The sequence below is a fragment of the Garra rufa genome, chromosome 11, assembly GCF_049309525.1.
Source record: "Garra rufa chromosome 11, GarRuf1.0, whole genome shotgun sequence".
Taxonomy (NCBI): Eukaryota; Metazoa; Chordata; class Actinopteri; order Cypriniformes; family Cyprinidae; genus Garra; species Garra rufa.
The window spans coordinates 46,649,421-46,672,235 of record NC_133371.1 but is presented as its reverse complement, the minus strand read 5'-3'; the positions used below and the strand labels follow the sequence as shown (position 1 = coordinate 46,672,235).

The 22,815-nt window shown below is 33.9% G+C and overlaps 1 protein-coding gene across 1 annotated transcript in view; it reads right to left on the bottom strand.

Annotated features, from left to right (window-relative positions):
* Nucleotides 1-22,815, bottom strand: part of hcn4 (hyperpolarization activated cyclic nucleotide-gated potassium channel 4) — a 150,285-nt gene that overhangs the window by 17,623 nt on the left and 109,847 nt on the right. The window contains exons 5-6 of the mRNA XM_073850542.1: nucleotides 7,437-7,583; nucleotides 5,491-5,731 (exon numbers count right to left, since the gene is read on the bottom strand). Coding sequence (XP_073706643.1) covers nucleotides 5,491-5,731; nucleotides 7,437-7,583 — 388 coding nt within the window. The remainder of the gene's footprint in view (nucleotides 1-5,490; nucleotides 5,732-7,436; nucleotides 7,584-22,815) is intronic.

Here is a 22,815-nt window from a genome sequence, read left to right as displayed (position 1 = left end):
AATAGATAGCATGCACCCTCATTATGGGGAGGGAGTCACATGACCTGAGCAGCATGTCCATAATTATCATCAGCCCCTGCGTTTAAATCATTGATGGCTGACACAATCACAGGAATCATGAGGGCATTCATGTGTTTTCGTGTATGTGTTTAAAGACAAGCTCACACACGTTTCTTACTCCCTTACTTATGTGATAGACGGAGAGCGACTGTTCCAGCCCTACTGAGCTGCCTATCTAGCACTTTAGCACTTTAGCGCTCAATTTGAAGCTTATCCAAGTCCAACTGCTTGTTTTGGCCACAGTCAGCGTCACACAAGCAACAAAAACCAGACACCAGGACAGTAAAATCTCACATCCCCCTGAAGAGCCGTTACATAAATTAATTTCATGAGCGAATAACTCTGCTTAAAAACAAATTCTCCACGGCTTTCTGTTTCTTTCCCAGCATGCAATGGTGCTAGAACTTGAAGACTGGATATGGTTAGGAAGTGTATATGAAATGCAGATTACTGCTGCCATTGTGGTAGACATGGACTGCATGTTATCGTTCAGTTACTTCCATCAGAGTTCCTGCGGGATGAGGTCAAAGGTCACACGGTGTACACTAGATGTAATTAGCATCGGTCGGTGGTTCACATGAGGCTAAATGCCTCGTTATTCAAACAGAAACCACAAAATTATATGAAGCAAATGAACAAGTGTCAAGATATATGGTCCTGACCTTTGACCTCATCTAAGGCTGTTCTGGCATTGCTTGGACCAAATTAACCACAAATCATCTGAGACGTAATGTCATGTGACTAATGACTGTGGAGCCACAGGAAAATTACATCATGACAACACTGAATGCCACAACACACACAGACTCAAAGATTAACAATATTTACATATATATTTACATATATATATATATATTTAAACATGACGTTTTTGTGAAATGTTACTATAAAATAATATTGATTATAAATATATTTTAATATATTTTGAAAGTCTTGTTTGCTCACTAATTCTGCATTTATTTGATTAAAAATACATTAAAAACAATAGTATTGTAAATATATAAAATAGCTGTTATCTATGTGCATGTTAAAATGCAATTCTGAGATCAAAGCTGAATTTTTATCATCATTACTCCAGTCAGAAACCACCTTGCTAGCAACCTCTCAGAACACCCTAGAAACCACCTACCATTCAGAACACCCTAGCAACCATCCAGAACAACTTAGCAACCAGCAAGAACGCCCTAGAAACCACCTAACACCCAAAACACCCAAGCAACCACTCACAGCACCTTAAAAACCACCTAGCAACCTCCCAGAACAACTTGCCAAACACTTAGAATAACCTAGAAAGCACCAACAACCAAAAACACTTTATAAAACTCTTAGCAACCACTCAGAACACCACAGAAACCATCTACCATCCGAAACACCCTTACAACCAGCCAGAACACCCTTGCAACCACCTAGCAACACTTAGCAACCACTCAGAACACCCTAGAAACCACCAACAATCAAAACCATCTCAGCAACCACTCAAAACACCCTAGCAACAATCCAGAACACCGTAGCAACCAGTCAGAAACCACCACCAATCATCCAAAACACCCTACGAACCACCTAGCAACCCCTCAGAACATCATAGAAACAACATACTACCCGAAACACCCTAACAATCAGCCAGAACAACCTAAAAACAACCTAGCAACCATCCAAAACATCATAGTAACCACCTACCATGTGACTAAAGACTAATACTAATAAATTATTACATTTTTAAAAAAATGGTCTTTGTTTAACATTCATTAATGCACTGAGGCTGCATTTATTTGATTAAAAATACATTAAAAACTGTAATATTATGAAATATTATTCCAGTTTAAAATAACTGTTTTCTATGTGAATATCTGTTAAAATGCAATTTATTTCTGTGATCAAAACGGAATTTTCAGCATGATTACTCCAGTCTTAAGTGTCACATGATCCTTCAGAAATCATTTTAATATGCTGATTTGCTTTAAGAAACATATTATAAAACTGTAATACATTTTATTTTTTAGGAATCAAAGATTAATAGAAAGTTTGAAAGAACAGCATTTATTTAAAAAAGAAATCTTTGTAATGTCTTCATTGTCATATTTGACCAACTTAATGCATTCTTGATGAATAAAAGTATGAATTTCTTTAAAAATAATTCTTTAATTAACTTTTGAATGGTAGTGTATGTATATAGGCGTGTGTCTACAAAAGTACTAGCCTCACTCATTTAACCTCATTTATTCAAAGCACCATTTCTTTCTAAAAGTAAACACTGTCAAAGCCATCGCAGTGCATTTGGAACATAAAATGTTCTGTCTGTTATTTGTTATTTATTCAGAAAATCTAAATCCGTGCGCTTGTGTCACAACAGGAAACAAGCGTTTCTTTGTCAATCACAGATCAGCGAGCCCCAGAACTGTTATTTCACGTATCTCCAGATCTCCCTGTTCTGAATTAAGAAAAAAATAAAGGATAGAAATGTTGAAAATCTGTGTCAGGAACCCAAAAAGCTAAATCGGAAACCTGCCATGCATCAGTGTTAATGGCCCAGAAATAGGGCACTTATCGGCTGCGATCCTGCGGTTCTGTGACTGTCCCAAAAGCTTAGAGGCAAAAAGCTTTTGTTTTGGCTAATCCATCATTATGAATATTAAAGCTGGAGAAAAGGCTGAGCTCCACTACAGTTTTTCTCATTTGCTAAGACACGCTCAGTGAAACTGGGATTCACTTGATCTTCATCATCACATTCTTAGCACAGGAGAAGTCTTCTCTTTCAAATGCCTTAACACTTTTTCATTTGTTTCACGCATTTTTCACACCCTTTGTCAAAACAGTCACCACAGATCTCATTGAAAGATCCCAAACTCCATTGGATTCACTGTGTTGAACAAAAGGAAAACATCTATTCACAGCTGATAGAAATTACTTGCATAATTATGAATCTCCAATGCACCTGTGTGAAACTTGTTTGCACAATTCTTCAATCAGCAATCAATTAACATCCCTCTACAAAAGATGCCGCCTCTGTATTGCTATTTGCAAGCATGGATCAAAGAGGCCATAGGCACGGAAGAAGAGTAAGAGGCCATGGCAGAGGGGCCCGAGGAAGAGGAGTTCACAGTGTTACTGTAATGTATAACACTGTGTATTTCAGCTTTACTGCATTGCCCTGTTAGCAGAACAAACTGTGTCTACAGTAATGCAGATGTTTTATCAATCCCATTTATGTGACTGTCATACAGTAATGTCAATTTTGACATGCTTTTTGCTTTTACTTTATAGAATCCACACATTACCACACACCGGTGGCAGAGGAAAGATATTTGGCATTGAACAGGAGTCTGCCATTGTAGATATGGTAGTGGCAAACAATGCAATCAGACTGAGTGAAATCCAGGCAGCAGTAATTGCAGATCAGGGAGCATTTAGAAATATATAAACACTGTGAGTTTGGCAACTATAGGTCGAGTCCTTAAACGAAACCATGTCAGAATGAAGCAGCTGTACAGAGTTCCATTTCAAAGAAACTCTGACATTGTAAAGGAGCAGGGTTCGAATTACGGGGGAGCTAAGGGGAGCTCGGCTCCCCTGAAAAGGACCTGGGCTCCCCTGAAAGCCTACTTTGAGACATTTAGGGGGAGCTCTAAAACACTTTCCATTTTTTGTGTCGCATATAGATTTTGATTTTCTGTACATTAAGGTTCCTGAAATAAATGATGATATTAAAAATGTGTCAATGTTGTGTGTTTATTCGCTCATTACATTACTATTTCCGAACACTATTTTCCGCTGTCTCCTGCTGTGACCATCCATGCGTGGCGGCGCTGCACTGAAATTACTAAATTTCTGAATTTCTCACTGAGTTGGTATTTGAATGTTAGCTTAACTTCAAGTTCAACACATACTTTATTCGTTTTTTGGAACACTCTGTGGATACTAATAAGAATGTCAAAAAGAAAGCAGCCAAAACTCAGTCAATTTGGATTTACAAAACAAACGAAGAGGAGTGATGACAGCGCACCAGCTACTATTTTTTTACGATTGTTATGTGAGTTATTCTGTTTTCATCCTGATTTGCATGATGTAGGCCTAAGCGCGGTTGATTCAGAACCATGGACAGAGCTGTTTGCCCTAACACTGACAACACTGACTGACGCTTGCGTTTTGAAGTAAACGGTTTACTAAGTAAAAAATAGGTTTACTGTAAACCTATTGTTTCAAATGCCCGAACATGCACCAAAAGCGTTAAAGTAAGTCAGGCAGGATCGGAAAATAGGGCTCCCCCGAAAGTCACTTTGTAATTCGAACCCTGTAAAGGAGGCACGATTCCAGTATGTGCAGGTACAGATTTTTTATTGTAATACCTTGTTTACCATAGTTACATGTGACTGGGATAATTTGCCTTCATGAATTTGCTCTTTTTCTTAGAGAATAATGGAGCTTGAAGCTGAAGGGGCACATCACAAATTCATTTTTGTGGATGAAGCCGGCTTCAACCTCTGTAAAGTGAGGAGACGCGGGAGGAACCAAGGGGTGCCAATATCACCATCCATCCAATGATGGGGTCCTTTGCCACATACCAACTATTGGCCCATACAATACAGAACGCCTCATCACATTTCTTGATGCATTGAAAGAAATACTGATTCCACCCGAAGAAAGAGGGCCGTTGAGGCCTGGCATGACTCTGTATGTCATAATTTGGGACAATGTGGCTTTCCATCACTCTCGCCTTGTGAATGAATGGTTTGCAGCACAGCCTCGTATTATGATGCAATTCCTCCCTGCATACTCGCCTTTTCTGAACCCAATTGAGGAGTTCTTCTCTGCTTGGAGGTGGAAGGTGTATGATCACCGGCCATATGAGCAGATGCCCCTCCTGGAGGCAATGAATGCTGGTTGCCTGGCCATAGGTGCAGAGGACTGCCAGGGATGGATACACCATGCAAGGAGGTATTTCCCTTGGTGCATTGCAAGGGAAAACATTCAATGCAATGTTGATGAGAACCTGTGGTATATATATATATATATATATATATATATATATTTTTTTTTTTAAGTATTTCCACCCATAAGTTTCCTTTGGTAGTTTTTTTTTTTTTTTTTCAGTATCCATTTGAGTTTGTAAAGTATTATATTGCATATTGATGGCTGTATTTTGTTATCCATCATGTAATGATTGATTGAAAGAATAAATTAATTTGACCACAAGTTGTGGTGTTTGATGGAAATATTTGCTTATGTTGCATGTTTTTAATGTTTTGTGAGTGTTAGAGCATTTTGCTAACAAAATGAGTCATTTTGGCCATTGAGCTTCAGTTTTATCCTGTGTGTTAACTGTTTTGAAAATGTGATGTCAGACTGGGCAAATGTGTTTAAGCAATCGAGAAAAACTGTGTGTTTGAGTGCATGATCCACTTTTGTGTTTCCAGGTTTGCGATTCATTTGTACCTCCAAAGTAGGACCCATCCGACAGCTTGGTCTCCTTGTTTCCTTTGGTGAGGACGCTCACCACGCCATGCTGGATGAAGTACATCTTCTTTCCAATGGTTCCTTCTCGTATGATGTAATCTCCAGGCTGGAAGACCTCGAAGCGGAGTTTGGTGAGCATCGACGTCACAAAATTCGGATCCGCGTTGGCGAACAGCGGCATAGACGCCACCAGCTTCCGACAGTTGAAGTTTATGATCTCCTGTAAAGTGAAAAGCAATATCACTTCCAGGTTATTCACCACAATGGAAAAGAAAGGTGAATGTGAATGCATTGCATTGCAGGATGCATCATTCAGGTATTCAGCAGGGTCGGGGAAAGTTACTTTTTAAAAGTAATCCATTATAATATTGAGTTGTTCCCCAAAAAAGTAACTAATTACATTACTTAGTTACTTTTTATGCAAAGTAATGCGTTATGTTACTTGTGCGTTACTTTTTAAATCTGGGCAGGGCTTGTTTGTTTGTTTTTAATATAAAAAGTTCTATTTTTGTCAAACGTAAAAGCCTTTTCACACCAAAAGCCTCAGGCTTCGAGAAAAAAAATTGACGCCTGTACAGTAGACCACAGAAGAAAAAATGTCAACACTTCAGCAATAAAAAAAAGGAAAACAAAACATTATCTTGAGTAATGTTTGTTTATTAGTCTGGATGAATTGGATCATCGAAGGTTGGCAGCAAAGACATTGGTTAATAAAATGGGATTAAATACATAAAGGATATTTCTATTATGTAACATATTTAAAGGGGTCATCAGGTGCAAAACTAACTTTTCCATGTTGTCTGAACATTAATGTGTGTTGGTAGTTTGTGGACACAACCACCCTACAATGATAAAAAAATCCACCCAGTGGTATTTTTTTAATCTTTAAAAGTAACATCCCCTTTTTAAAATCAGATCATTCTCAGCTTCTTGTCATTGTGACGAAATACAGTTGATTGACATGAGAGCCTTCCCTTAGCCCCGCCCTCACCGAGCTCAAACAGTCCGACTCTGATCGCCATTGTGTGACTCAGATGCAGAGGAAGACTCTAATTGAGCGATTGAGGTGTTCTGTTGTTGGATGTAATAATGAACATAGCAGTAGTCATTTACTACCAACATCTGAGCCGCTGAAGACGCAGAGGTTTAACGTTACTTTAGTTTTTTAAATGGAAAGCGCCGATCCCGATCTACATATGCATCTATCTTCGTGCGAATCGTTCCTGATGCAGCTTCACCCACAGCAGAAGTGAGTATGAGGGGTTTTTATGTATCTTTGAAAATGGCCTTTCTTAATAATGTGCTTGTGGGCAAGTTTCGCCGACAAACGCGGCTAAAGTAAACATAATCCCAGAGAGGGGCGGGGCGAGCAGAGCTCGGTGGCATTTAAAGGGGCCATGTCTTAAAATGAGCTGAAATTTTGCAGAGCTGATTTAGACAAGGTAAATGGGTGTTTTTTTACACTACTACTGAGAATTTTTAATCAAAGTATATTAGAGACTTTTCATTAAGACCCTAAAGAATCATATGAACTTGTGGAAAATGGGCATCCGATGACTCCTTTCATTTTTGCAGGTTTGCGTTGAATTTCAAGCTTTTATTCATTTTGACGAATGCTGTATCTGTTTTTTAGTAAGTGACATAAAATGTTCACATTTATTCTAGAACTAAAGGAACATCTTACTCACAGTTTTTCTCAACATGGGGACAGGAGAGCTTTTAATCAATAAATGGGGGGAAAAGCAACTGGCGTTACTTATTCAAAAAAAAGCAACTCAGATATTTTCTTGTCAATTAAAGTAATGCGTTACTTTACTAGTAACTTGGAAAAAGTTATATTATTACGTAACTTGCGTTACTTGTAATGCGTTACCCCCAACACTGGGTATTCAGTGTATATAGAAAACGCATCTGTGTATCCTCACCTCTCTTAGTGGCTCATTCAGTTCTCCCAGAATGCTCTCTTCATCAAACATCTTCCCCTGGTATCTGTGCTCGTAGTAATCGTGGATCCGCTGTCTCATGTCCGCTGGCAGCTTATGGAAGGACATGTACTGCTCCACCTGCTTGTACTGCAGACACAAAGACAGACAGACAGACAGACAGTTATTATTGTGAATTGTGAGGTTAAACAGAAACATGTTAAACATGATGATTTCTTGCTGATGTAAAATTAAACAACACTGTGAGAATCAGTAATTTTAAGGCATTTTAATTTACTTTTTTCCTAGACTCTAGACTACCAATACGTATTATATTATATTATACTATATTATATACTGATATGCTGAAGGTTGCATTTTAAATTATTTATTAGGATTCATTTCATTTTTTAAATGACATTTAATTACATTTTAAACCATGCATTAACACATGAAACATTTTAAAACTATTAAATACGACTATTAATTTGTCAGTTTGAAAGTATATACTATGTTGTGTAATATTATACTACATTTTTCTATAATTTCAGATAGTATTTTGAGTTGTGGACTATATGTAAACATCTTTTTAATGATTGCATTTTAAATGATTTATTATGATTCATTAACATATATATAAAAAATTTAATTATTTTATTACATTTTAAAACAAGCATTAAATCATTACATTTTAAAAATACTAAGACTATTATATTATAAAAAATATTGAATTTAAGATGCTTGATATGATATATTTTATATTTTTTTATTATTTCAGATATAATTTTGACTTGTAGATTATATATAAACATCTCTTATTTATTATAATATATTTATTCAATTCAATAAATTTTAAAACATGCATTAAAGCATGATAACATTTAAAAAATTACTAAGACTATTCTATTCTATTCTATTAATATAAAAAATAAACAAATGTTTTATTTAAAATGATGTATGATATATTTTATATATTTTTTTTATCATTTCAGATATAAATATACAACCTCTTTTTTATGTTAAATGTTGCAGTTTAAATGATTAATTATGATATTCGTTAAATTATTTATTACATTTAACAACATTTTAAAACATGTAATAAAACATTACAACATTTTAAAAATACAATGCATATCTATTATATTATGTTTTTCTATACATTTGAGTGCATAAACATCTGTTATGTGAAATAGCTTATTCAGGGCAGCACTAAATAATAAAAAACACATGCAATTTATGATTCCTTTTATTGTGTAAACATGATTATCATTTTTGCATGCACAAAGCGTATGGAAAAGCTAAACAAGTAATTCACTTTTTTTTAAAATGCAATTTAAATGTCAGATTTTAAATGATTTATACATTACATTAGTATTTCAATACATTTAATAACATTTTAAAATATGCTTTAAATATGCCCATATACTTATCAATTCGAAAGTTTAAAGTATTTATTTACATTTACTTTTTTATTTTTAAATTAGAAATTAAATAAAGTTACTACTATCAGAAAAACCTGCTACTGAGTGTGTGTGAGAGAGGTATGTGTGTGTGTTCTGTATGTCGTCAGGATGGTTCTGACAGGACGGAGCAGAAGATCAAAGGTTTATAGAATACAGAGCAACAGTGCTGAGATCTTCACTGACCTTCACACACACACACACACACACACACACACACACACACACACACACACACACACACACACACACACACACACACACACACACACACACACACACACACACACACACACACACACACCTCCTGAATTGCAATTAGCACCTCACACACACATATGCATCAGTTTAACATGCACAGCTCTAATCCAACACAGAAAGCACAAGAGGATATGTCATATTTCTATTCCGTTCTCATTTGTTGTGTTCTATTTGTGATGTAATAAATGCATTGTGACCGTATACTGTGCTAATACTGGATGAAGGTGAGTTTTCAAACTTGTATTGTGTTGTACTCTCAGCTGATGCCGTAAAACACAGCAGACGCTAATATCCTCTGAATGACATTATAAAGACACAGAGAGAGAAATGAGTCTAATGAGACGGTGAGCATCAGCCCCATGATGAACTGCCTGTGGCGCTGCCTGAGAGAAAACACACACACACACACACACACACACACACAGTTTCTATAAAGCAGATTATAATGACTACAGACTTGAAGCAATAAAGTAACAAGTGATACGACTGAGGTCAAAAGTTTACACCCCCCTTTCAGAATCTGCAAAATGTTAATTATTTTAGCAGAATAAGGATCATACAGTACAAAATGCATGTTATTGTTTATTTAGTACTGAGCTGAATTAAATAACATAAAAGATGTTTACATATAGTCCACAAGAGAAAATAAGAGTTGAATTTATAAAGAAGTTTACATCCCCTTGATTTTTATATACTGTGTTGTTACCTATTTTCTGAATGATCCACAGCTGTGTTTTTTTTGTTTCTGTTTAGCGATAGTTGTTTATGAGTCCCTTGTTTGTCCTGAACAGTTAAACTGTTTGCTGTTCAAATTCTTTGGTTTTCCAGCATTTTTGTGTATTTGAACCCTTTCCAACAACGACTGTATGATTTTGAGATCCATCTTTTCACACTGAGAACAATTGAGGGACTCATATGCAACTATTACAGAAGGTTCAAACACTCACTGATGCTCCAGAAGGAAAACACATGCATTAAGAGTCGGGGGTGAAAACTTTTGAACAGAATGGAGATGTTTACATTTTTCTCGCTTTGCCTAAATATCATATTTTTTCAATTAGTACTGCCCTTCGGAAGCTACAGAAGAGACTTTGTGTTTTTCCCAGTATACAAAATAAGTGAAATTTACCCTGATCTTTAAATTCCAAAAGTTTTCACCCCGGCTCTTAATGCATGTTTTTCCTTCTGGAGCATCAGTGAGTGTTTGAACCTTCTGTAATAGTTGCATATGAGTCCCTCAGTTGTTCTCAGTGTGAAAAGATGGATCTCAAAATCATACAGTCATTGTTGAAAAGGGTTCAAATACACAAAAATGCAGGAAAACCAAAGAATTTGTGGGACCTGAAGATTTTTTTCTGAAGAACAGCAGGCAGTTTAACTGTTCAGGACAAACAAGAGACTCATGAACAACTATCACTAAACAAAAAAACAGCTATGGATCATTAAGAAAATTTTGAATGGGGTTGTTTTTATAAATTCAACTAATATATTCTCTTGTGGACTACATGTAAACATCTTATTCAGGTCAGTTTTAATCAGGGTTGGGGAAAGTTACTTCAAAGTAATGCATTACAATATTGAGTTACTCCCAAAAAAAGTAACTAATTACATTACTTAGTTACTTTTTATGCAAAGTAATGCGTTATGTTACTTGTGCGTTACTTTTAAAATCTGGGCAGGGCTTGCTTGTTTATTTTTAATATAAAAAGTTCTATTTTTGTCAAATGTAAAAGCATTTTCACACCAAAAGCCTCAGGATTAGAGAAAAGTAAATTGATGTCTGTACAGTAGACCGCAGAGGAAAAAATATAAACTCTTCAGCAACAAAAAAAGGAAAACAAATGTTAAGATTATCTTGAGTCATTTTGGTTTATTAGTATGGATGAATTGGATCATCGAAGGTTGGCAGCAAAGACATCGGTTAATAAAATGGGATTAAACACATATTATTGAACATATTTAATTACTGCAGGTTTGTGTTGAATTTCACTGTTTTTGTTCATTTTGACAAATACTGTATCTGTTTTTTTAGTGAGTGAGATGAATTAATGCATGTTCACATTTATTCTAGAACTAAAGGAACATCTTACTCACAATTTCTCTCAACATGGGGACAGGAGAGCTTTTAATCAATAAATGGGGGGAAAAGTAACTGGTGTTACTTATTTGAAAAAGTAACTCAGATATTTTCTTGTCAATTAAAAAGTAATGTGTTACTTTACTAGTAACTTGGAAAAAGTAATATGTGACCCTGGACCACAAAACCAGTCATAAGGTTAAATTTTACAAAACTGAGATGTATGCATCATATGAAAGCTCGATAAATAAGCTTTCTATTGGTATATGGTTTGTTAGGATAGGACAATATTTGGCCGAGATACATCTATTTGAAAATCTAGAATCTGAGGGTGCAAAAAAATCTAAATACTGAGAAAATCACCTTTAAAGTTGTCCAAATTAAGTTCTTAACAATGCATATTACTAATCAAAAATTACATTTAGATATATTTATAGTAGGAATTTTACAAAAAATGTTCATGGAACATGATCTTTACTTAATTTCCTAATGATTTTTGGCATAAAAGAAAAATCAATAATTTTGACCCATACTATGTATTTTTGGCTATTGCTACAAATATACTCCAGCGACTTAAGACTGGTTTTGTGGTCCAGGGTCACATATTATTATGGATCTTGTAATGCGTTACCCTCAACACTGGTTCTAAATAAACAATAACATGCATTTTGCATGATCCCTTTTATTTTGCTAAAATAATGAACATTCTGCAGATTTTGAAAGGGGGATGTAAACTTTTGATGTCAACTGTATGAGGCTGAATAAACTCTCACTGCTTTCATCCTGCAGTAGAAACTGATTCATACTCAATGAAGAGCTCTCGCTCTCCTCCTGAATGAAAAACACAGCAGCCTTCCCCTGTTCATGTGCGCATCCCAATGAAGCTGTTCCATCGACTGTGACGCCTCACCTACAAACCACACACACACACACGCTGACCTCTGCAAGTGTGTGCTGACTTTTAATCAGGCGCTGTCAAGCGATCATATTCAGGAAACACACACAGAAGCTGACCGCCTGTGCCTTCAGAGGAGCTCCGTATGTGTCACGATATGACACTGAGAACAGGTTTTCTGCCACAGACACACAGAACAGTATTTTACTACTTTCTGATAAGAACTGCACTTGCAATTTAAAATGCGATTTAAAACAGCTCCAAGTTTGCTGTTGTTGTTTTTAGGGCTGCACAATTTGGACCAAAATTGCGATTATATATTAAATGACTATATGTGAGCCTGGACCACAGTCACAAGGGTCAATTTTTTCAACTGAATAAATAAGCTGTGCATTGATGTGTGGTTTGTTAGGATAGGACAATATTTTGCTGTGATACAACTATTTGAAAATCTGGAATCTGAGGGTAGAGAAAATCAAAATATTGAGAAAATCACCTTTAAAGTTGTTCAAATGAAAACGTTAAGTTTTGATATATTTACTGTAGGAAATTTACAAAGTATTTTCATGGAACATGATCTTTATTTAATATCCTAATGATTTTTGGCATAAAAGAAAAATCATACATTTTGACCCTTACAATGTATTTTTGGATGTTGCTACAAATATACCAATCCTACTTAAGACCAGGGTCACATATAATAATAATAATAATAATAATAATAATAATAATAATAATAATAATAATATAAAGAAATACTACTATTGTAACATTTTACTGTCAAATAAAAAAGTAATAATCATATTACTAAATAATTGTAATAATAATAATTTTATCATTTGTAAGGCTGAACAATTACTATGTGACTAGTATGACTACAATATTATTTTTTTATTGTTATTATTAATAATATTACTAGTTATAATAATAATATATCTTTCTTATATATTATAATTAAATATATAATAATTATAATATAATATACACACATTATATATTATAATATTTACTGTAAAATAACTATTAAAAAGTAAAACAATAATAACGAAAAGACTGGTTTTGTGGTCCATAAAATGTAATAAAAAATAAATAAAATAAAAATAAATAATATAAATTAAAAAAATATATATTATGGACCAAAAGATAAAAGTCTTTAATAGCACAAGTATATTTGTAGCAATAGCCAAAAATACATTGTATGGGTTAAAATTATCTTTTTTTTGTGTAAAAAAAAATCATTAATTGATTGATATTAAGTATCATGTTCCATGATGACATTTTGTAAATTTCCTACCTAATATATAAAAACTTAATTTTTGATTAGCAATATGCATTTCTAAGAACTTCATATTACTTTAACTGCAAAAAAATAAAAAATAAAAATTGAGTATTTAAAAAAAATATTAATCACAATACTAAATAATTGCAATAATAATTTTATAATTTTGTAAGGCTGAACAATATGTGACTAGTATGACTACAATATTATTACTGTAAATAACTATTTAAAGGAAAACAGTAATGATGAAAAGACTGATTTTGTGGTCCATAAAATAAAATAAAATAAAATAAAATAAAATAAAATAAAACAATAGCCACAAATACACTGTATGGGTCAAAATTATCTTTTTTTATGATAATAAAAAATCATTAGGATATTAAGTATCATGTTCCATGACAATATTTTGTAAATTTACTACCACAAATATATCAATACTTAATTTTTAATTAGTAAAATGCATTGCTAAGAACTTCATTTGGACAACTTTAAAGTTTTTTTTTTATTTTATTTTTTTTTTTTTTATGCATAATCATTTTACTGTATTAATTAATTTGAAATCATTTTTTTTTTTTTTTTTTTTTTTTTTTTTACAGCACTTTGAATTACCATTGTGTATGAAATGTGCTATATAAATAAACTTGCCTTGCCTTGCCTTGCCTTGCCTTGCCTTGCCTTGCCTAAAGGCGATTTCCTCAATATTTAGACTTTTTTGCACCCTCAGATTACAGATTTTCAAATAGTTGTATCTCGGCCAAATATTGTCCTGTCCTAACAAACCATACATCAATGGAAAGCTTATTTATTCTTTCAGATGATGTATAAATTTCAATAATAAAAAAAAAGACCCTTATGACCGGTTTTGCGGTCCAGGGTTACATATAGTCTTAATTTCATCATTTTAAACCAACACACAGGGGCGGATCTAGAAAATTATTCATGGGGTGGCAAGGGGGTGGCATGAAAATTATGAGGGGTGGCAACACTGAAGCAAGCATCTTTGCATGTTTTTTTGTGGATTCAAGGAACGCTATTCTTATTCGGTGTATACACCAGGGTGCACTTTTTTACATTGTCCTATAAAAATTAAATAAAAGCTGATGTGTGATCGACTTGAACCTGATATCTGGATTGGAAAGTTAGATTTAATTAGATGGTATGGTATATTTAACTTCTCTTTACTGAGTTATATGCAAACCTGTAGCAAGTCTACGCCAAGTTTAATTTACAAAGCATGACAAACAATGCAGACTGCATATGGATACAAAGTCTCAGTGGATCAAGTTTCCTTAAGTAAAAAACACATAATAAATATACAGAAGCCACATTTAAATCACCAACAAATATCTTCAAAATGAATAAAATAAATCACAGTATTCAGTTCAACAAGAGCAACCAAATGACATTTTAAAGTATTCAAATATCTTGGAGGAGACATGAAAACAAATTCAATAATATTAGTGCAAGTAAAGCAACAAAAGTCCCTCAAGTCCAAGTATCTCTTCTTTTTTTAACAAACCAACAAATTTGCATGGACCAAAAACTAAATAACAAGGTTATGACCAACAGTTTATTTAACCATTCACAAGACAAATTCAAGCACTTTCAAGGTGCATTTTCAAGATTTTCCAGCACTGTGTTAAAACAGATGTTATTGTGCTATTAAAAAACAACTGTCTGGATTGCATATAACATGCCTAATATTAATAGCCAACATACAGTATACAAATTAATTTAAAATATTTAATTAATATAATTTATAGAGTATCTCCAGTATTTTTATTTTTATTTTTGTATTTTTTAAGACCTGCACAAATAAAAGTAATACTGAATGAGTGGGGTAGGGCAATGTCTATGGTAACATATTAATGACTGGTATAAAATGACTGTAAAAAAAAATGATACTAAACTAAAATTCTAAAACTTGTAGTTCAAAAACGTTTTTCACAAATACATTTCACATTTTAGCCTAAAAGTACTAAAAGGTAGTCAAAAAGAAGCTATAAAATTAATTATAACATTAATTCATCTAGCCCAAATAAAAAAGACAATATTTTTAAATATAGAAAATCAGATCTAATGGCAATCAAAAATATTTTTAATACACAAACAAACAAATATGAAGGATTTTATTTTATTTTTTTCACTATTTACAGTGCATCTGCAGAATTTTTAAATATCTATTTAGGGCAATGTATGACCCTTTTTAAGAGCTGCACATGTAAAATGAACACAGTATGAGTGGGGTTGGACAATGTAACATACTGTATTAAGCCATAAAATGACATGACTTATAATTCAGATTTTCACAAAAACAAAACGTCTTATACAATGGCATTTCAGCCTTTATACCATTAAAAGGGATAAATCAAGTATAATTGATTATATTTATTTAAAACATAAATATTACTGTCTTAATTGTTTCGATTTTTAGAAAGCACATTAATTTGTTTCACATTTACAACTCTATGTGTTTGTTGCATAAAAACGTGGGTCAATATTTGCAATAATCTGACTATAAACAGCTGAAAATTTGCAAATTGACATCCGTGCCGCGTTTAAACTTTTTTGAAACGTGCAGCGCGCATATTTATTCAATGACATCATTGCCTTTTGAAGTTTTATCCAGCCCTATCGCGATTCTCGTCTTTCCGTCCCCAACTGAGACCTCTTAAAATTATATTTAAGCATTTTCTTATTCTATTTAACGTATTTAAAAGTTTTTATGGCCTTAAATTTGATACAACTAAATTGAGGAGTTTAGAACCCGCAGGAGCCCTCTACTTTACGATAGTCCGTCGGGGAGGCCGGTGAAACATTTTGGTAGCCCGACAGGAAAACACAATAGCCCCGGGACGTCGGGCTGGCGATTTTGCGAGCCCTCACTACTAATTTTAAAAATAATTCGTATTTGTCGTTTTCAAGCCATCGCGGATGCGACAACCTCCCGGCATGTTTTCGCTTGATCGCATCTGACTAGCTCTTCCAGCTGTCGGTCCTTGGTTTCCAGGGCGACGCTGATAGATGATTAGGACGCACGCTATTTTTATCTCATCAAAATACAGAGTCGCTGCTGTAAATCGGTCGAGGAAACTCTTTTATTTTTAGAACACAGTTTTTTAGGACAGTGCTGGGGTGGCAAATGGGCTTTTTCTTAGGGTGGCAATTGCCACCCCGTGCCACCCCGGTAGATCCGCCCCTGCCAACACATACATTTATTTAATCAATTAGCAGCCTTGGTGACATGATAATCACACTGTTCCATATCATGATTTTCATTTTATTTCAATGAATTGTGCAGACTTTCACAGGATTTAACATGAAATCTACAGAAGATTCAATTATGAAGTTTTCCTCTCTCTGATGTGACACCAGATCTATTTCTGCATCTGACAGAACGAACATCTGCTGATCCGGTTCAGACACGCCAGGCTGATTTCACCGCCCGTCACGTCCTCAAAGTCCACAGGAAGTGCTATTCAGTTTCAGGAAGTGATGTAGATTATATAAGCACCAACAATGACATAAAACAGGTTGGTTTTACACACACCGTCACAAGGAACGAAAAGTTGAACATCCGAAAATCATCCGTCATCACTGCAGCTCCTGTGAGACCGAGACTCTCCGTTCTGCCTCTATAACACCACATGCTAATTCTCCTTCCAAATAAACATGAATAATTTATGTCCCAAAAGAGATGTCAGCCGCTTAATTATAATTTCTAAACATTTATTTTGCCTTCTGTCTCTCTCTTTCTCCCTCCACGCGAGGCATTTCAGAAATTTCTTGAACATTTGCTCTCGCATTGAAGAGCAAAAATACTGCAGACCACGACGTGTCTTCACAGAACGCTGCTAATTTTAGCAAACTGTTTATGAGGCCAAGATATTTAAATGCACATTTTAATTTTGCACAGTTACAGAGGACTGACATAAAACTTCTTTAAATGCTTTAAAAAAATCTATAAGAAAAAATATGAGAAAAAATACATTTTATAATGCAAATACAAATATAAGGGGAAAATTATTATTATTATTATTATTAATTACTACTAATATAGATATTTCATAATAATAATAATAATTATTATTATTATTATTGATGGCTATTATTATTTTTTTCTTAAATATTATTACAAAACAAATAATTTTTAAGAAAAATATTAATAATAACGATCAATAATAATAATATAAAATATGTGTTGGTTTTAAAAATTAAGAAATTAAGATATTTTAATTTAATTTAAATTTTTTTTTTAACTATTATAATTATTATAATTACTTTTTCTTTAATACTTTTTTTAATACTGTTTTTATTTTACAATAAAATATTACTAGAGAAATATGAATCATTATTATAAGTATTATTGTTATTATTATTTAAGAAAAATATTAATAATAACAACCATCAATAATAATAATAATATTAAAATATTAAACTAAATAAGAAAAGAAATTAAGAAGAAACTAAGACTGCCATGTGTTTTATTTTATTTTATTCTATTTTATTTTATTTTCAAACCCTGCAAATTTATTATAATTATATTAACATTGTTTTTTTAAATGCTATTTTTTTATTTTACAGTAAAATATTACAGTAGAAAATATGTATAATAATTATAACTATTATTATTATTATTATTTAAGAAAAAAATAATATAATCAATAATAATAATATAAAAATATGAAACTAAATAAGAAATATGACTCTCGTAATATTTTAATCAGAGTGAAGCAACACTGTATTGATTTAACATTTGAAAACAAAGAAATTAAGACTATTAGACATTACTATATATATATATATATATATATATATATATATTATATTAACCTACATATATATATATATATATATATATATATATATATATATATATTATATTAACCTACTTTTTAATACTATTATTTTATTTTACAGTAAAATATTAAAATATAAACTTGCATTATTATTATAATTACTGACCCACAATAATAATACTAATAAAACTAATAAAATACTAATAAAAATACAAAAATATGAAACTAAATAAAATATACCACTCTTGTAATTAAAAAAAAATCATGAAATGATTCATATTAAGTCCAGAAACGTGCTGAAAAAACAAAGGTAAATGATTATTGTATCCCCTGATATAAATCCAAAATGCTAGTTTTGATGCTGCCTTCATGAACAGGCCATCCTCAGCATCCTCCAGCGGTCTCCATGGCTACGCCAGGTTACCGTGTGAACGGGATGAAGGGGAATTGATGAATTTGCATGACAGGCTGTGACTGGTCTCTATAGAGTCCATCGCGCATGAAAGCGCAGCGAAGATCCGCGTCTCTCTTCAAAAGACTCGTCTGTTCCAGGTAAGCTGCCGCTCAACGCTTCACCTGCTGTGCTTTCCGGAAGCAAGAGGATAAAAAGTAGTTCCCATACCCACAGATACCTCGCTGGCAAAAATCGTGTGTTTTATTATTATGAGCCATTTAGAATGCAGAATAAAGCCGTGGGCTGGAAGCAGGACTCACAAAGGTCTTATAAAGGTTGCAGTGACCCACAAACCATAAACTTCAGCTAAAATTACAATTAACCAAGCTCACATACTATCTTTTCATAAAACAGCGTCATTGCAGTATTACTGAGATGCTATTAGTTTGTTTTTATTGATATATTTTCTGTTTTCATTTTCATTTAAGAGTAAAGTATAACTTTTTAAGTCTTGTTGGATTTTGTTAACATTTTCCAGAGTTTAAAGGCTTTTGGATTTCTGTTTTTATCCCATTATGAATCAGAAAATGCATTAAACAGCCAGAAAGTTGCATTTTCTTTTTCATTTTAAAATATTGTTCAATAACATACATGATAGAAATAAAACTGTAAAGTTTGGTATAAGTGCTGCTAAAGTTGAAAAAAAAAAATCATGGTTCGAGGTCAAAAGTTTACATCCCCCTTTCAGAATCTTCGAAATGTTCATTATTTTAGCAAAATAAGAGGGATTATACAAAATGCAATTGTTTAGTACTGACCTGAATAAGATATTTCACATAAAAGAAAATAATAGTTCAATTTATAAAAGTTTTCATCCCTTTTATTTTTAATACTGTGTTGTTACCTGAATGATCCACAGCTGTGTGTTTTGTTTAGTGATAGTTGTTCATGAGTCCCTTGTTTGTCCTGAACAGTTAAACTGTCTGCTGTTCTTCAGAAAAATCCTTCAGGTTCCACAAATTCTTTGGTTTTCCAGCATTTTTGTGTATTTGAACCCTTTCCAACAATGACTGTATGATTTTGAGATGCATCTTTTCACACTGAGGACAACTGAGGGACTCATATGCAACTATTACAGAAGGTTCAAACACTCACTGATGCTCCAGAAGGAAAAAAACATGCATTAAGATCCGGGGGTGAAATTTTTTGAACAGAATGCAGATGTGTGCATTTTTCTTATATTACCTAAATATCATTTTTTTTTTTCATTTAGTACTGCCCCCTTAGAAGCTACAGAAGAGACTTTGTATTTTTCTCAGAAGACAAAATATGTAACATTAACCCTAATCTTTAAATTCCAAAAGTCTCTTAATGCATGGGGTTTCCTTCTGGAGCATCAGTGAGTGTTTGAACCTTCTGTAATAGTTGCATATGAGTCCCTCAGTTGTCCTCAGTGTGAAAAGATGGATCTCAAAATCATCGATTCATTGATGGAAAGGGTTTAAACTCACAAAAATGCTGGAAAACCAGAAGGATTTTTCTGAAGAACAGCAGGCAGTTTAACTGTTCAGGACAAACAAAGGACTCATGAACAACTCACTAAACAAAAAAAAAAAAAACAGTTGTGGATCATTCAGGGAACAACACAGTATTAAAGGGATAGTTCACCCAAAAATGATAATTTGATGTTTATTTGCTTACCCCCAGGGCATCCAAGATGTAGGTGACTTTGTTTCCTCAGCAGAACACAAACGAAGATTTTTAACGAAAACCAGTGCAGTCTGTCAGTCAAATAATGGCAGTCAATGGTTACCAAATCTTTAGAGGAAAGAAAAACATACACAGACAAATCCAAATTACACCCTGCGGCTCGTGACGATACACTGATGTCCTAAGACACGAAACGATCGGTTTTTGTGAGAAACTGAACAGTATTTATATCATTTTTTACCTTTGATACACAGCCACGTCCATCTGTCATGAGCACGAGTTTGGCATCAGTCACGTTACATGTGAACGCGCTTCTGGCGTAGAATACGCAAACGCCGGAAGTAGGGTTGCCACCCGTCCCTTAAAATACGGAATCGTCCCGTATTTGAGAATGAAATTGCGCGTCCCGTTTTGAATCAATACGGGACGGGTTTTGTCCCGTATTTTTTATATATATTTTTTAAAGCAGCGTCTCGTACAAATAATCACTGCGGTAAAGCCAGCCGCGGTTCAGAAAAACACGGTCAAGCCAGCCGCGATTGATTTTAAGTGTGCGCGCATATTACAGTGATTGCGGTAGTTTCAGGAACAACACAGAGAGAACGCGCTTGCAGAGCGCTTTTCATTTAGACGCCCAGGACTGAGAGATAATACTACAAAATGCTTGTGAATTTTTACTTACTTATTTATTTGCATTTCTGCTTTAATATCCGTTTTATTAATTGGTGTACTTGACGGTTCTTTTCTGAGAAATGGGACATTATTAGATTTTAGAGTCTAATAAGTAGAAAAAACAACAACGATCAGTTCTTATTCAGGACGGCCCATATTATATGCAAAACTCATATGAAACCTTTTTACTGCAGCATTTTTGAGATATGGGACATTGTTACATTTTAACGGGGTATATAGACCCCATTTCTAATAAGTAAAAAAAAAAAACATCAGTTCTTATTCAGGACGTCCCATATTATTCCCCCCCCCGAATGCGTCCCGTATTTTTGGGTATTAAAAGTGGTAACCCTAGCCGCAAGTGATCTGTCGCATGTAAACGACACTCATTGTTTACACAGTGCACAGAGATTGTGGGTATAGCGGCTATTCAAAATGGTAATTACTTGCGCGTATCCTGATTGTTTAAACCGATTTAAAGCTAAAAGATTACGATTGCTTGCGCAAACTCATCCGGGACTTTTCACCGATTTCCCCTTACGGCGTTTGCGTATTCTACGCCAGAAGCGCGTGCTCATGTGACGTGACTGATGCCAAACTCGTGCTCATGACAGATGGACGTGGCTGTGTATCAAAGGTAAAAAATGATAAAAATACTGTTCAGTTTCTCGCAAAAACCGATTGTTTCGTGTCTTAGGACATCAATGTATCGTCACGAGCCGCAGGGTGTAATTTGGATTTGTCTGTGCATGTTTTTGTTTACTTTTAAAGGTTTGGTGCCCATCCACCTCTATTATATGACTGACAGACTGCACTGGTTTTTGTTAAAAATCTTCGTTTGTGTTCTGCTTAGGAAACAAAGTCACCTACATCTTGGATGCCCTGGGGGTAAGCAGATAAACATCACATTTTCATTTTTGGGTGAACTATCCCTTTAAGAATCAAAGGGGTGCAAACTTCGGTAACACTTTATAATAACGTTCAGTTGTAAGTCTTTTATAAGTGATTAGTTAATGATGAAATAATCATTTACAAAACATTCACAAATGATTATTAAGTGATATGCTAACAATTTGTGTATGTTTTGTTAATTCATTAAAAAGTCATTTACAAATTAATTTACAAGTAATTAGTTAACGATGAACTAATTATTTACAAAACATGACTGTGTTTATAAATTATGAATAAGTGAAATGTTCATTTTATTGTAAGTACTATGCTAACGATTTACCCATCTGTCGTAAATTATCTGAAAAATGGCATCATGAAATATAATCAAACAGATCCTTAGTAAATGGTTAAAAATTACTAGTTAACCCCTTAACTGTCACCCCCATTTTTTAAGTTTATCCAAACTTAAAATGTAATTCATGAACACTTTGGAGCTAAGGTAGGTCTCTTTTTAAAGAAAACTTTACTGTAAAGAGAATACACTGTACATTTTTTATTATATTTTATATAAAATACATATTGTACATAAATTTGAAGTTGATATGAAAAAAAATTGAGGTTACCCCTTCAGTTGAATCACTTCGACGTTACATTGGGATCTCGCCTGAGAGACCGATCATCTCTGAGCCTTATATAAAAAAGGCCAATTGCAAATTGGCGAGTGGACGTGCGCGTCGGCCACTCCCCCGCACATGCGGGTATATAAGAAGGCGGCGCGCATCACTCAAACAGACTTTCGCTTTCAGAGCCGGTATGCTCAAGCCTTCTCTCCTGAAGAAAAAGGAAAACTTCACGTTCCTGCTGCTCTCTCTGCTGGTGTGCGCCGATTGAAAGAGACAAACTAAAAGAGTGAATTTCTCGGCGCCGCCAGCGGGGTCCTGTGG